Source organism: Chanodichthys erythropterus, chromosome 11 (genome assembly GCF_024489055.1).
Source record: "Chanodichthys erythropterus isolate Z2021 chromosome 11, ASM2448905v1, whole genome shotgun sequence".
NCBI classification, from domain to species: domain Eukaryota; kingdom Metazoa; phylum Chordata; class Actinopteri; order Cypriniformes; family Xenocyprididae; genus Chanodichthys; species Chanodichthys erythropterus.
The window spans coordinates 53,950,097-53,966,559 of record NC_090231.1 but is presented as its reverse complement, the minus strand read 5'-3'; the positions used below and the strand labels follow the sequence as shown (position 1 = coordinate 53,966,559).

At 37.6% G+C, this 16,463-nt stretch overlaps 1 protein-coding gene across 1 annotated transcript in view; it reads left to right on the top strand.

The window, feature by feature from the left end:
• The window catches only part of dhx38 (DEAH (Asp-Glu-Ala-His) box polypeptide 38), a 33,858-nt gene extending 17,996 nt beyond the window's left edge, over window positions 1–15,862 (top strand). The window contains exons 20-27 of the mRNA XM_067400056.1: window positions 2,452–2,660; window positions 6,883–7,037; window positions 7,139–7,294; window positions 7,877–8,011; window positions 8,114–8,239; window positions 10,132–10,227; window positions 10,322–10,443; window positions 14,718–15,862. Coding sequence (XP_067256157.1) covers window positions 2,452–2,660; window positions 6,883–7,037; window positions 7,139–7,294; window positions 7,877–8,011; window positions 8,114–8,239; window positions 10,132–10,227; window positions 10,322–10,443; window positions 14,718–14,799 — 1,081 coding nt within the window. The 3' untranslated portion in view covers window positions 14,800–15,862. The remainder of the gene's footprint in view (window positions 1–2,451; window positions 2,661–6,882; window positions 7,038–7,138; window positions 7,295–7,876; window positions 8,012–8,113; window positions 8,240–10,131; window positions 10,228–10,321; window positions 10,444–14,717) is intronic.
• The last annotated feature ends 601 nt before the right edge of the window (window positions 15,863–16,463 follow it).

Below are 16,463 nucleotides of genomic sequence, written 5' to 3'. Positions count from 1 at the left end.
CAACATGCTGTTTACTTAACTTTAATAGTGTACAAAATTTATATTTTATATTTATATTTTATGAATATAGAATTTTTTGTAGATTTTTCATTTGCATTCTTGCATTCCATGTAAAAAAAAAAAAAAAAAAGTCTGACGAGTAAAACAAAAAATTTACTAGCCAATGGCGACTCAAGCTTCAGTGTGTCCATAGAGGGTTGATAAAAGAAGTCTAGCGATCCAAAAACATTTGTTTATCCATATTTAGAGACCACTTGCTTGCACTTTAGTATCACTTGCTTAAAAGTTGATCGTCCTTGTGCAAAGGGGCAAAAAGGTTTATGACAATGACTTTCTCATTTTGATGATTTCACCATGATTTTGTCGTTGTGTGTTCTACTTTTCAGGGATGAGTTTTTGCTGCTTAATATTTTTTGTGGACACTGTGATTCATTCTTTGCTGTTTTGTAGCATAAAATAGAATGAAATATAATATGCTGTACAGTGCTTTTTGAGACAGATGCTTCAAAGGAGGCTGGAAATTGAAGTTACGCTTTAATGGAAGTAGCGACAGATCTTTTCTTTCAAATTGTGATGTACATCTGAGTGTAACACATTATCAAAAAAGAAAAAAAATGTAGGGCAGGACTTGTTTCTACACAAGGGTTGTTGATCGGAAATTGAGACGTGGGCATTTGAATGAATGTGATCTTCTAAGCGGGGTTTAAGCTCAATAAATAATGATGGAGAAGTCCTGCATAATTCACCATAGAGAAGTCTGTCATTTCACCAGAAGATCAAGTTAACGTATTTTGATTAAAAATTACAAGGTCAAAAAAAAAAGGTACACACATGAATGGATACATTTTTATTCCATGCTGACTTTAAGGTGAGAATCAGTTGATGAATCAGTTTTTTCATCTAGTACATTGAAACAAATCATCCAGATGAAGGGAATCGTTCAGGTGTCTCTGTGGTGTAAATACAGACTCTGGCCTCTCTTTGCTAATACAGGCAGTTGAACAGTGTGTACATGAGCTTTATTCTTCTTTTTACTCACTCTTTTCTGAAACCTCTATCAGTGAGGCAGGGCGACTGCAGGAGGGGGACGGGACAGTAATCTTGAGAGGATTTCACACAGTTTAATTTTTTGTTTACACCTCTGAGGATTTGAGACAAAGGCTCCTCTGGCCTTTTTGACTGTGACCTTTTTCAAATCTGCCCAGCCCCAAAGATGCAATGACACGCTGTCTCGCTGTTTTACAGTCACACAAGTGATTGTTTTGCCTCCCTGTGAGTGTTTTTGGTTGCTCGTGAAAGTGTGTGGCATATCTAGGATTAGTCGCATGCGTCCTTTACCAAACATCTGTGCATCAAGAATCAATTCTGTTCAGCCAGACGCTTTGTAATGTGGCCAAGAGCCATGTGTGTGTGTGATGAATGCGTAACTCTAAAGCTCTGGCTGTGATTGCGGCACTTTCACAAGAGCCAGAAGGACTGATATGCATAAACGCATACGCTGTACTACAGAGCTTCCCAGAGTTTCTTCTTCACGCCATCTTCTGAGGGATTATCCATTTTGTTGAAATCTGCTGTTCTCTCAGATCTGTCTTTATGGAGCAGCAAGGAGAGCTGTGATATTTTAAGATGCTCAGAGGTAGTTTGGATATAGCTCATTGTTAAGGGCTTCCCTCTAGCTCTTCTAAAGATTGGAGGTAGAGAACTTTTTCATTGGTGTTACATGCATGCATATGTCATGTATAATAAGTCTTTATTTGGACCTTTTGCATTAAATGTTTATTCAGATTGTATCTCGCCCAGTTCTCTTTATTTTATTCCATACCTTTCTAATAAAATGAAGCATTTAATTAATCAAACTGGTGCAGTGAAGCAAATCACTGCCTTATTTAATGAACATATTTAATGCGGAAATACAGTGCGTAAATATGTGCAGTGGGTTTTTGGACCAATGAGATTTCACTGTGGGTGGAGCTACCCAGATCAACTCATACTATGCCCTAAAAGTACTGTTTTTGAGAAGAAAAAGTACATACTTTTGAGTGTCTAGCAGAATAGTAGGCAGGCTTTGGGACATTGTCATAATTGCGTCTTTAATGGAGCACTCTGTCACGTTCATCCTGTCACCATTTAAACTGGCCTGTCAATCATCTTGTCACAGTTAAAATCCTTAATATTTAATTTAATTAAGTAGTACATTGATCTGCCAGTCGTGGGTCTTTCGTCATCTCTCGTCATGTGTTTGCATAATGATCCATTTAAAAGTTAATGACCAAATGTATATTTATAAAAGTTCACAATGCTGTTGGAGATGAAATATAATGTAGATAACATTGGAATAACAAGGAATACACTGGATTTTTCGCTCGCCACTTTATCACATTGTGTCAAAAATGTTATAATGTTCACAGAAAATGAATGGATCTTTCTTTCCATTGTGTTTGTTCACTTCAGGTTGTACACTCAGAGTGCCTTCAAGAATGAAATGCTCACCACCACTATCCCAGAGATCCAGCGCACTAACCTGGCCAATGTTGTGCTGCTGCTCAAGTCACTGGGAGTGCAAGACCTTCTGCTTTTCCACTTCATGGATCCACCACCTGAAGACAACATGCTGAACTCCATGTACCAGCTGTGGATCTTGGGAGCTCTTGACAACACAGGTGAGACCACTCAGCTTCAGACATTGAATCAGCATTGGACCATGAAAATCTCTCTTATATTAATTTTTTGTCCCTTTTGCCACTTTTTATCATAAGGAACAGTAGAGTGAATCTGGTCTTCAGAGACATTAACTACTGTGTCATTGGATAATGGTGTTAGGAATGATCAAATAATGTCAGGATTAAGTGAGCGTTTATATGTTGTAATTATGACATAGTGTGACCAGGCCCGGATTAAGAACACGTTGGGCCCTGGGGCTATAGCAACACTAAGGGCCCCCTTTCATATGATTGCCATGCCACAGTATCTTGTACCACAAGATTTTTTTTTTATTATTGTTATTATTTTTATATTTTTACAAATGTCATTTTATCAAATCATTTTATATAAGCACACTAAATATTCCATGCTATTTAACATATTTTAAAATATATTTAACATATAAAATACTTAACATATTTTAAAATTGTATTGCAAATATTGCTGACACAATAATTCTTTCCTCTGATTAACACAAAATAAACTATTTTGAAGAATGTGGGTAACCAAACAGTTGATGGTCCCCAGTGATTTCCACATTATATATTTTTTTTTCCTACTATGGAAATGTAACCTAACAGCAACTGTTAGGTTACCCACATTCTTCAAAATATTTTAAGAAAGAAACTCATTCAGGTTTAAAACAACTTGAAAGGGAGTATGTGATGACAGGATTTTAATTTTTGGGGTGAACTATCCCTTTAAGGACAAGGGTCCGCATGCTAACTATTAGGATGCTGTCACTTAAAGACCTGCACGTGTCCGATTTTCTCAACTCACTTCAGACATAACCAACTGTGTTTATGTAAACCTTTTGTGTATTTGACAGTATTATAGCGCAATCAGACGCGAAACATGAAGTAGTCAGGTGCTGTTTGACAGGCTTAAGTGTGTGTGCAGTGCACGCTTTGGGTGTATGGGGTCAGAAAAAGCGCATCTCAGAACAGCACACGAATGACATGTTTAACTGGCAGGGCTTTAAAGTACATGCAAATAAAGAATTGATTGCGAATAAGTGCAGTGTCCCGTGGGTAACTCTACCGCTGTGTTAACTTGTGATGTGAATGTGTCGAGGTCGAGTTGTACGGATGCGGCACCAGAACTGCAACTGATAAAATGTGCTTCAAAGGCAGATAGTGGAGACAAGTCACTCGACATTGGTGTTCGTCAAAAAAACAGTAGGAAAGTTAATTCGGGATTTTTACACGGGTGATGATGATGAGAGAATTCAAACGGCAATAAAATCAACCGACCTGTCCCTGTAAATGTTGAAAACACCTTATACGTTTTAATGAGAAACAATTACCATCCGAATAGGTCTTAACTCATGATAAAAATAATAACTTGATGCAGCTGCTATCTCACCTTTTTCAACGTGTAAAGCACGCAGAACGGCGACGGTGTCGGTGGGTAAAGATAATTGTGAGCTGCCGCTGCACGCGGGGTCTTCCACTGGCTCGGATGTTTTATGTGAACCGAAGCAGTTAGTTAGTTTTGTAATTTTTGCTGTAAGATTAGCATCCCTTTTCACCCTTTCAAGCTTATTTTTCCTTTTTTGCGCACCACTATCACTTTTTTTTTTTAATCATTTTGAACACAGCGAGGCTGAACAAGCAATAAAGGCCAATTTTCTAGTCTAAATGCGATAGCATAACGCAAAGAGGCGTTTCCCGATGTCATGGCACGAATTGTAACGTGATTTTGATTGGACGGTGATTTATCAGTCAGGCACATTTTCCAATATTTTTTTCTTGTTATTTTAGGTGCGTTCACGCGGCCTTGTAATTCTTGTAGTTACGAGATTCTAGCTTGTAAAAAGCTTTCACGTCCTCGTAGAGATCGTAATTACAGCTTGTAAGCTGGTAGTTTTCTGAGAGCTCCCACATGTTCCACGTGGCCGCTGTACCACCTGACCGCTGTAGATTCATTTAGGTGTTGATAGTGGTGTCATGGAAACGCATAATTCCTAGTCCAAGGACCAAAAGGACGTGAACAGCTCCGAATATAACGTCACGTGTTGTCATGTCAAGATTTCGGTAAATACGAGGTGACGTGAACGCAGTATTTATTAGACACAAATCAACCACCTTTGACTTGTCAATCTAATTTCCTCCAGCCAATCACGGGCCCCCTCTACCCGCGGGCCCTGGGGCTTCAGCCCCACCTAGCCCTTATGTTAATCCGGCCCTGAGTGTGACATAGAAGGCCACATTCATAATAGGAAACCAGGAAAATGCTTGATGGTGAGGTCTGATTTAGAATCAAAGCAATGCTTAAAATAGAGACGCTAATTAATAATAATGATATAAAATAAGCAAGCAAAATCATATTTTGATCAATTTGTTTAATTGTAATGCACATGATATAACATTTTTAAAAATACTTTTATTTTGAATGCTGTTTAAAGTAGTGTTTCAAAAGTGGGTTGCAAAAGGGGGTCGTGGAGTGTGTATTCAAACTATTCTAAATGTTTTTCTGATGTGAAACATTTATTTTGAAAGACGTGCATGAATGCTGTTGACTCTTCTGTCAGATGCAGTTTAAGTAAAGGACGCCTGAGAAACGTGTTGACCTGATTCAGTATCTGGTTCGATCAGTTGTCCTCCCTGTAGCACTAAGGTGTCTTAAGTTATGAACATTGCATTTTATTGCTCTGTTTACATCTGCAGCCCTCTTGTCTCCCTGCAGCAGGACTATGGCATGTTCACGCAGGTGATCAGGGACCCTGGGCATCTTTTGTGGTTTTTCAGAAGCAGTAGAAAGATCTCTGTATTGTCCTAAGTTACTGTAACCGTGACCTTAATGGTTATAATTTTAACTTTTTTAACTTTAGTTAGTGTGTAATGTTGCTGTTTGAGCATAAACAACATCTGCAAAGTTACAACGCTCAAAGTTCAATACAAAAGGAGATATTTTCTTTTACAGAAATCACTTAAGGACTACAACAAACGGCTGGTAGGGACTACAATGAGCTTCTTTCCAGGTTGCTGACATCACTAACCCTAAAATTTACATAAACCCCACCCCTGAGAACACGTAACAAAGGGGGTGAGGTCATGTTGGGCTGCTTTAGAGAAGAGGAAGAGTTGTTGTAGTAGAGTGTTGTTATCATGCCGTCATTTTACGCCGGACTGCTTCACAAACGAGGGTCAATTCAACACTGGATTTGTACAAAAGATTAACATGACGGCACGTGCTAGTGGATGAGTTCAACTCCACAGCAACTACATAAATTGATCCACTAACCATTCAGAAACGTCCAGTTTCATTCTGAAAGTTGTAACATCTTCCTGAGTCTCTCCATCAGTGTCCGACTCTGGATTAAACATCTCTGCGTGAGATTCTCCAGCTTTGTTGTTGTTGAGCAACCGAATTGTGAGCTGTTAAAGCTCCGCCCTCTTCTGGAAAGTGGGCCAGGAGCAGCAGCTCATTTTCATTTAAAGGGACACACACAAAAACAGCATGTTTTTGCTCACAACCAAATAGGGGCAAATTTGACAAGCTATAATAAATGATCTGTGGGGTATTTTGAGCTGAAACTTCACACACACATTCTGGGGACACCAGAGACTTAGCTTGTGAAAAGGGCCATAATAGGTCCCCTTTAAAATACAGTATCCTGAAAAGGAATGTTTCTTTTTTAGTATATATTCACTCGTCAGATATATCAATGTTTAAAGATAACTGATGGTAGTGACATTATTTTTTGGGGGGGGGGGAATCTCTTGAGTGTAACTTGCATTCTGGTTGAGTAGATTTAAGCTTGTGAAGTGCTGCATTGAAGTATTAAGGTCTTACTCAAAGTTCAGCTGTAGCAACTGAAGTAAAACTGTCTATGTGACCAGAGAGGGATCTCAATCTCATTTCCTGCGTATCTCTCAGGGTTTGTGGGGATTTGACTATGTGGAGCGCTTTTCCCTCCAGCTCTCGTCTCGTGTTAACAGCAGATTATTTCTGATTAAGGCTTACCTGCCCAAATATCTTCTCTGCTTTTCACGGCGCTCTCTCACTAATCTTCTTAGTCTGTCATGTAATCTTTGAAATCTGAGCTTCTGAAAAGTTTGATGAGAATCTCAATGTGGAATCATTTTCCCACCATCAGCACTTCTGAAAGAGGTGCTTTCTAATCCCTTTTGACTTTTGCCTGTATTTGAGGATGCTTTCTTCTCGGCTCTGTCTCAGGCGCTCTGACACCCACCGGGCGGCTCATGGTGGAGTTTCCTCTGGATCCGGCTCTGTCGAAAATGCTGATCGTGTCATGTGACATGGCCTGCAGTGCTGACATTCTTATCATCGTCTCCATGTTGTCAGTGCCATCCATCTTCTACAGACCAAAGGTGTGTTACTAGGCTCTTTACTAGAACCTACTGACCAGCAAATGTGCTGTACATGCGGGTTCTGTTTCTGAAGTGCTAAAAAACTGCCGTTACTTGTCTAGGGTCGAGAGGAGGAGAGTGACCAGGTGAGAGAGAAGTTCTCAGTGCCTGAGAGTGATCACCTGACATACCTCAACGTTTACCTGCAGTGGAAGAACAACAATTACTCCAGCATATGGTGTAACGATCACTTCATCCACACCAAAGCCATGCGTAAGGTGCGTCAACCTGAGGCGTCACTCTCAACCAATCAAATTCATTCATTAAAGGGGCAATATCATTCCATGACATGTTATTTAAAATTTTTCCACTTACAATTGTCATAATGGATTTACATGAAAAATGGTCAGTCTTTGACCATTACAGCTAATGTGCATTTTCTTTGCTACTGTCCCTTTAAGACTTCTAGTTAAATATTCTCTTGAGGATTAAATTATCGCTTGAGAAATGAGTAACAATATAAGTTGGGTCTGTCCCATCCTGTCCCATTCATTATTTATTTAATCTGGAACTATATACATAGAGAGAGAGAGCGAGAGAGAGATGTTCACAATTTTAATTTGACAACCAAATTTTTTAAATGTTTAAATGCCAATCTAAAGATCAGACTGAAATAAGGAATTTTTCCACTGTTGAGGTCCTTCTGAATAATATTCAGAGATGTTATTTGTTGGCTTTTTAAATATTTATGTCCATCTAACAGGTTTAACTGTACATTTTCTTTGAACGTTTAGTGCACAATTAAGCATGCTATTTCTTTTATTAGAGTTTACACTAATAACAATGTGTGTGCCTCACAGGTGCGTGAGGTTCGATCTCAGCTCAAAGACATCATGGTGCAGCAGAAAATGAACCTGATCTCCAGCGGCTCTGACTGGGATGTGATCAGGAAGTGCATCTGTGCTGCGTACTTTCACCAGGCAGCTAAATTAAAGGTTCACAGCTACTTAGCATATTTGGCAATGTAATGTTGGGTTCAGTTTCATCAAGCAACACCTAAAGTGATGTGTCTTCATGCCTTGTATCTGTGTGTTTAGGGAATAGGGGAGTATGTGAATGTGAGAACCGGGATGCCCTGCCATCTGCACCCCACCAGCGCTCTGTTCGGGATGGGCTACACCCCTGACTACATCATTTACCATGAATTGGTCATGACTACAAAGGTACTTCTTCCTCCTCAGCCCTTAAATGTAAAGTGACTTAAGTTAGTGTGAGATGTGGTGCTTATGTGAGTGATACAAGTTTGAATCTAGTTAGCAACATTTCCTGATCCTGTTCCTCATTCAGTCGTTTTTTCCACTGTTGTATTTATAAACTATTTGTATTTATGGTTACACTTTCTTTTAAGTTATCCTTCTTTCAGTGCAATTATACATTTTTACTCTCATGTACTGACTAATATTAATTAAAACATGTACATACTATAGGGTTAGGTTAGGGTTTGGTTTAGGGATAGTTGCATGTAATTATGCATAATTTATAGTTATTACTATAGTAACTACATGCAACATGTAAAGTGTTACTGTATTTATTTATTCCTGTGATAAGTCTGCATTTTCAGCACCATTACTCCAGTCTACAGTGTCACATGATCCTTCAAGAAATCATTGTAATATACTGATTTGATGCTCAAGAAATGATGCTTTCTTCTTATTATTATTACACTTATTAACTGTTAACAGTTTTTGCTGATTTAATATTTTTGTGGAAACCATGATATCTTTTTTCAGGGTTCTTAGAAAAAGAACAACATTCATTTGAAAACGTTTACATGTTACAAAAATAATGTTTTATATATATATATATATATATATATATATATATATATATATATATATATATATATATATATATATATATATATATATATATATATATATATATATATATATATATATATATATATATATATATATATGGATGGATGGATGGATAGATAAGATGCAAAATGCTTAATGCACAAATGAAAGAATTACAGTAGAAAATCAATTTCAATATAAACTAGGCATGTTTTACACAATGTTATTCAAAAAATGAAGAAATGTTTTTTTATTTATGAACACCAATATAGCATGGTAATAAGCATGTTAAATATATGCTGAGAGTTTTTTAGTGATACAAATTAATTGAATTGAATCAATGAATAAATTTTTGAATCAATTTGTTAAAGGGTTAGTTCACCCAAAAATGAAAATTCTGTCATTTATTACTCAACCTCATGCCATTCCACACCCGTAAGACCTTCGTTCATCTTCAGAACACAAATTAAGATATTTTAATTGAAATCCGATGGCTCTGTGAGGCCTGTATAGGGAGCAATGACATTTCCTCTCTCAAGATCCATAAAGGTGCTAGAAAACATATTTAAATCAGTTCATGTGAGTACAGTGGTTCCATATTAATATTATAAAGCGACAAGAATATTTTTGGAGTGCCGATTTATCCACTAAATTTACGATTTCAAAACACTGCTTCAGGAAGCATAGGAGCATAAATGAATCAGTGTTTTGTTTTTTTGCTTCTGACTAAAAAGCACCTTAAAATCTTCATGATATTCACAATAATTATTATTTAAAAATATTAAAAATAATATTTTGTTATTTTGTGAATATTACATTGCCCAGCCAAAAATAATAATAATAAAAAAATCTTGATGACCTTTTGATAGAAATAACATAACAACATTTATTTCCATCAAGAGGTGCATCAATTTTTGGTCAAGATCTTGTATTGACAATGCAAGAGGTGAGCACACTGTAAAGTCCCCTCCAGCACATCCCAAAGACTTTCAATGAATTTTCATGCTCCCTCCCAACCATTCTTTCACAATTTGAGCCTGATGAATCTTAGCTTTGCAGTCCTGGAATATGATAATGATACATCTTCCTACATGTTGTTTAAGAAATGAAAAGCTACACACTCCATCAATTAGGGTTAAAAGACATAGACTCTTAAATTTAAATCCAAACAGTGACTTTTTATGGGCCCTGCAGTGCATATCCCAGAGCCATGGTAAATAGTTATTCGATGACACTCATGTGTGTTTGTGTTTCAGGAGTACATGCAGTGTGTGACGGCAGTGGACGGCGAGTGGCTGGCTGAGCTCGGGCCCATGTTCTACAGTATCAAACATGCAAACAAGAGCAGACAGGTGAGAAACATCCTTCCTGAATATCACAGATTCAACACTTACAGTATATATCTGTCTCCATTTTGGTCTCGCTCACTTTTGGTCCCTCTTCCAGGAGAACCGAAGGAGAGCCAAGGAGGAGATCTCCAACATGGAGGAGGAGATGTCCCTTGCACAACAACAGATCCTTGCACGGAAAGAGGAGCAGGAGAGGAAGAATAACCTGGGCAGCGTCAGGTACTTCAGCCATCACAAATACTGCTGTCACTCAGGGTTTAGAGTCACTTCCTGCTCTTTAGAACGACTGCTCGCACTCTCACGAAATCGGAATCGTCCTATTTAGAAGGAAGCCATCAAATGGCTGCCATGCTGAAATACTAATGTCGCAATTTTTGGGAAGACTATTATCCCCCTCACACCCTCCTCATCTCACCTAGCGTCTCCTTGTCTTCTCCATGATGAGCTATTCTCACCTCCCGTCTCCACAGGAGAGAAAAAGAAATAATATTGACTCCTGGCTGACCCCCATTACTGTAGCAATTTAAATTGTACTGCCTCGGACGGGGAGGAGAGAGACAGACGCTAATTTTCAGACTAATCCTGGAAATTAATTTTACACACACCTGTCATCTCCACAAAAGCGGAAAATGTGTCCTGTAAAATAACACTTCATTAATTAATCAGGACTTTTATCTCTGTATCAAAGCCTTCGGCTGACAGTCCGTGTGATGGACGTCCTGACAATAATCACATTAAAAGTGGGGATTAGACTTTTGATTTGCATGATGGGGAGATGGATAATTAAGGTGCCGGCCTCCCTCTTGGGTTCTGATGCCTTTATGGGGTTTTAAATAAGCTGATAGGAAGACGCTGTCTGATCTAAGATGAGATCACAGCTCATCTCATCTCACCTGACCTGAATCCTGCAGGACCCACAGGTCACTTAGAGGACATTTTACATTTCTTCTGGAGAAAACGCTTTGAAAATCCTTGCCATATCTTTACCTTACTTTTCAGTGTGGAATTTAGCTAGTTTTTGTGAATGTGTGAGACTTACGATTCATTAGCCACTATGGGGAAATAATGAGAAGAAAGTGCAGTAAACCAGAAAACCTCTTTGCGCTACAAACCATTGTAAAATAATATGGTAAGAAATACCAGTTTGCAATATCAAGTTTTGTACAGCTAAAAATAACTGGAAGAGAGTGACAAATTTACAAATGGCCACTCTTACATGAAAAATAAAGTTGGTTGTGCTTGGTTGCCAGGGTGTTGCTGGGTGTCTTAGGTGTTCTGCTGATTTTTAGTGTGTTGCTAGAGTGGTCTGGGTGGATGTGAGTCTCTATGGCCACGTACACTTCGCCTTTTAGTTAGGCCTGGGACAAAAAAAAACGATGCATCGTGAATCTAGAAATGATTCTGGATCGATTCTGAGATTTTCCGAATGCATCGTGATTCTCTCTCGAATCGATTCTGAGCTTAGTTTTTTAACTGCGTGCTTTAGAAACAGCCGTACTCTGCTTGCATCCAATTCCTTACACACACCACTTGAAACTTTTATAAAATAATCATTCATAAAGTTCAAGCGAATTACAAGGGTGTTTGCAGTGGGCTTTTCACATTAATCTTGCATCATAAAAGCATTCTGAGACTCAGCCGAATGCACGAGCGCTCTTCTTCGTGAGCATTTGAGCATGCGATTTAAAAACTAGCCTAGAGCGCCATCTGTTAAAAACTAAGTTCAGAATTAATTCAAGAGAGAATCGTGATGCATTCAGAAAATCCCAGAATCGAGATGTAGCAGCCCTACTTTTAGTGATTAATCCTGTTCTGTATTTACATGCACGCTTCAGTCATTTAAATGAGTGACAGCTGCATTCTAAATCTGAATGAACACTCTTAAAATTCAGATACTGACAATCGCCCAAAGTAAAATGAAATAAGACCAAAAGTTTGTGACCCGCAACTGCCCACTTAATAAGTCCATAAAGTGACTTGCTTTATAAGGCAAGCCCAAACAAGCCCAAAGATGTTTATAATGCATTACTTCATTCAAAAATAGTGGATACCAATAGTGGATGTTTTTTTTTATTGTCTACCAGACAAAAATGTAAAGCGTCAGTGATCTCTAAGTAATAGCACAGCTTGTTTCAAGACACACAATTTAAAGAATGATTCACTTAGTTCATTTTTAAGACAAGATATTTGTTAAAGTTTAAAGTCTCTGTGAACTGATTTTGCAACCTACTTTACTTCAGTGTTGTGATGTATGACGGAATGATGAATGAGAAAATATAGAGGCTGTGGCTTGATTTTAGGGCACCTCCTCACCGTCTGTCGCTCACAGCAGACTGTCGGGGGTTAAAGGCATAGTTCCCCCAAAAATGAAAATTCTGCCATCATTTACTCAGCCTCATGTTGTTCCAAACCTGTATGAGTTGTTGAACACAAAAGAATGTTGGTAATCAGACAGTTTGCGGTAGCCATTGACTTCCATAGTATTTTTTCCTATTATGAAAGTCAATGGCTACTGTTAACTGTCTGATTACCAACATTCTTTTGTGTTCAACAACTCATACAGGTTTGGAACAACATGAGGCTGAGTAAATGATGGCAGAATTTTCATTTTTAAGTGAAATATCTCTTTAAGGATGTTCAGCCCAAGCCATCAAGCTGTCATCATCAGAGAAGAACGTCATTACAAAGGGGAAGCAAATTTTCAGATTTTGACTAAAGATTAATGCAATTTTTTCTGTGGATTAACTCGCACGGATGAATTATTTGAACACAAGACTAGTAATGTGTGCTAGCAAAGTAAATATCAAGCTTTAACCCTAATAAAGACATTTTAGACAAAATATATAAAAAAGTTTGCATACATGTTTTTTGTTGAGTATCGTATTTGGCTTTTATGGCTCATACTGTCAAACCAAAATTTATTCAGACACCTTCATGAATACAGTTTATTTACTATAGTTTAAAAAAATGGTAATAAAATATGACAAGATCTCAGAGTTAAACTGTCAGAAAAAAAATAATAATCTTAATTATGTCAGATAATACTTAAGCAAAACATGGTCAGGTCAAAGTGTCCGATTAATTTTTGGTTCCAAATTTTTATAAATTTTACTGGTAGTCCACTGTATGAAGAATTATGGGGTATAATATATCACAGTTTATTTTGCTATCCTCACTTAGTGTCTACTCTTTAGTGCCCTGCACCCACTTGTAAAAATATATAAAATAATTTTTAGTTTGACTGCATATATCTCTGAGTATATAGAGCTCATACCTACATTTTTTTTTCAGAGGCCCAAACTGAGCAAAAATATGCAATTTTGGTGCAGTTTCTGATATTTATGAACAAAACGTAAGATGAAATCAATATTTATAACCATATAGCAGACTACTTACATAAAATGCATATAAATATCAGTTGTTGCTCTATATCTCCCAACAATATGTCTTAGTAAGATGATATTTAAATGCTTTGTATCATGTAGGTTTGATTGTGGAGGACAAAACATATCATGCAATGCCATACAATGATGATTGAGAGATAAACAAATAAACATTCCTCAAAAGCCTAATGGATCATATTTGATACTCACATTTTAACATGATTTAAAAAAAAAAAGAAAAAAAAAAGTGATGTACAATCAAGTAAAGTTTAGTTCAGTAAGTGTTCGTCTTGAAATATTACTAACAATATAAAAGTTGTTCTTGCATTTACTTTATAAAAAATAATTAAAGTTTTCACAGTAAAAAGAGACAAACCACGAGATGAAGGGGAAGTTTTTCAGAATGATACTAAAAGGCCTTTTACTTGGTTAAAAAAAAGCATAAACTGTTAATCTGACAACAGAAGGCATGTAGTAGATTGAGTACAACAGGTTTTTCAGCAAAGTTTTGATTGTTGATAATTTAGAGGCCTTAGAAATTTGCGTATCAAATATGAGAGTTAAACTCAATGAATCGTGCACTAATAATGATGTCTAAACTGAATTGCGAGCAGTTCATGACAGCCTAGCGTAGTGGCAGAGAGTTTTACAACTCATGATTTCTTCAGAGAATGTAAAAATCTAGTTAATTGGAATGTTTGGTTTACAAAAAAAAAAAAAAAAAAAAAAAAAAAAAAGGTATAAAACTGACTAAAAGTTGAAAGGGGAGGACGGCAGGCAGAAGTGAAGTGATGGAGGTGTGAGCGCAGTCTGTGGTGGAGGAGCAGGAGGGTCACGGCCTGATGGATGTAATTGCTGGCGGTGTGAGGAGGGGAGCGCTGTGCAGTGCTGTAATTAAAGATGATAGATCGCCCTGTCAGCTACATCAGACCCGTGTCCCGCAGGTCCCCTCAGAGACAAACTGTCCTTTCCTCTCTGCCTATTCTTCTCATTTAACCTTAGAGCAAACCTCACAACTTCTGATGCATGGCACATTACAGTCACATGCACAACCTTTCTATTTAAATTAACATCCTGTAATAAAAATGTCTTTTTATCATTTTCAAACAGGTCAATCAAGATCTGCACCCCAGGAAGGAAAGAAGAAACGCCTATGACGCCAAAACGAACCCCGGCCCGATTTGGCTTATAGTGCTTATTTCACCTACGTAATATTGCAAATGTGATGTTGTTTAGTACAGTTGCTTCTGTCAGTGCAAATTTCTTAAAATATGATCATCACAGTGTTTGTCGCATGCAGCATCTGGGTTTGGCCAGCAGTAGGAGCAATTGTATAAGGAGAAAATTTCCAGTCATCATGTTTTCCCCTCAGACAAAGTCCAGACAGTGCAAAAGAAGCACAAATAACGCTGACAAAAAAGTGGATGCTAGTGCAGCACCTGCTATTTAAATTAAAAAACAAACCTTTTTCATTCTTAGTTTTCAATGCACTAAAGAAAGAAAATCTTTATTTGACATTATTGGTTATACTTTGCCCAACAACAGGGCTTTTTTTATGTTTGAAGTGTTTCTTTAAACCAGAAAAGCCAAATTTATTCATGTGCTTCTGTAATATTCACTTTACCCTGGAATTGTAATTCACATCCTCTCATATTTTGGCTTGTGAAATGCAGCTGTTGTATCATTCTTTCAGAGAACACAGAGCATCCATGAATATTAACTTCCTGTACTTTGATAGGTTAATCCCCTGTGGATGAAGCACGCCTTTGTGATTCTGACAAAAAACATTGCTAGAATATTTCATCATTCTGCTGGAATCAACACTGACCAGGCGGCAGTCAAATCCTGTGTCGTCTTTGATGCAATTGGGCTGCAAGTCATTGAACAGATCTACCGCGTACCAACAGAGATGACAGGCCTCGACTGCTGCGAATTCGCAAAAACCGCAACGTGATCAACTGCTTTCCACTGAGGGTCATTTTGCTTTCTGATTTCCAGGGCTCTGCTGCTCTGTGTTTTCTGAAGCTTTGAAATAGAGGTCTGTTGAACTTTGTTTTCATTACTGTTGTGTACAGTATATCTGTATATTGTGTTTTTCCTTTTTTGTATGATTTAGATATGCAGAAGTCAACAAGTTTAGATTCAGGCGAATTATGTTTTCGCAGGAAAACAGGAATAACCATATTTTTGAAAATGTAAAATTCATTCTGTGATTCAATTTTATGGTTTTATCTTCAATATTAAAGAAGTGAACACAGCGACACTTTGTTAGTGTTATTTGTTTGTAAGGTGGTAATTGGATCAGTACATTTTAACACATTTGCACAATAGGCTTTGTCAAATGTCACATGAAAGAAGAGGAAAACAGGTCTCATTGCATCCGCTAGTTGGAGAAAGTGTAAATGGCAGTAACTGCCGATATCTATCTTTTAACTTTTTCTCCATCATTGACAGACTTTTCACTGTTATACGGTGGGGATCGTCTGATTTACGCATCTTCTGAAAGAGTACAGAATCTCTGGATCAAAACTTGTGCAAAAAAGAAGCAAAAACAAGCGATTACATTTTTTTTGTTTGTTTAAAAGGCTATGATGTTCTTTCTTTTGATATATAGCATGTTCAGATATTCATACAACAAAATATTCCGCCGACTCTCTGTGGTCATTAAAAATCCCAGGATAAAAGAGCAGGGGTTTAACCCCAGCATCCCGGCCAAATTTGCCCATTGGCCTCATAATCATCCCCATATATACTGATTGGTTTCATCACTCTGTCTCTCCACCAATAAGCTGCTGTGTGGTGGGTGTTCTGGTGCAGTATGGCCAGGGGGAAGCTGCACTTTGTGGCAGTGGTTGA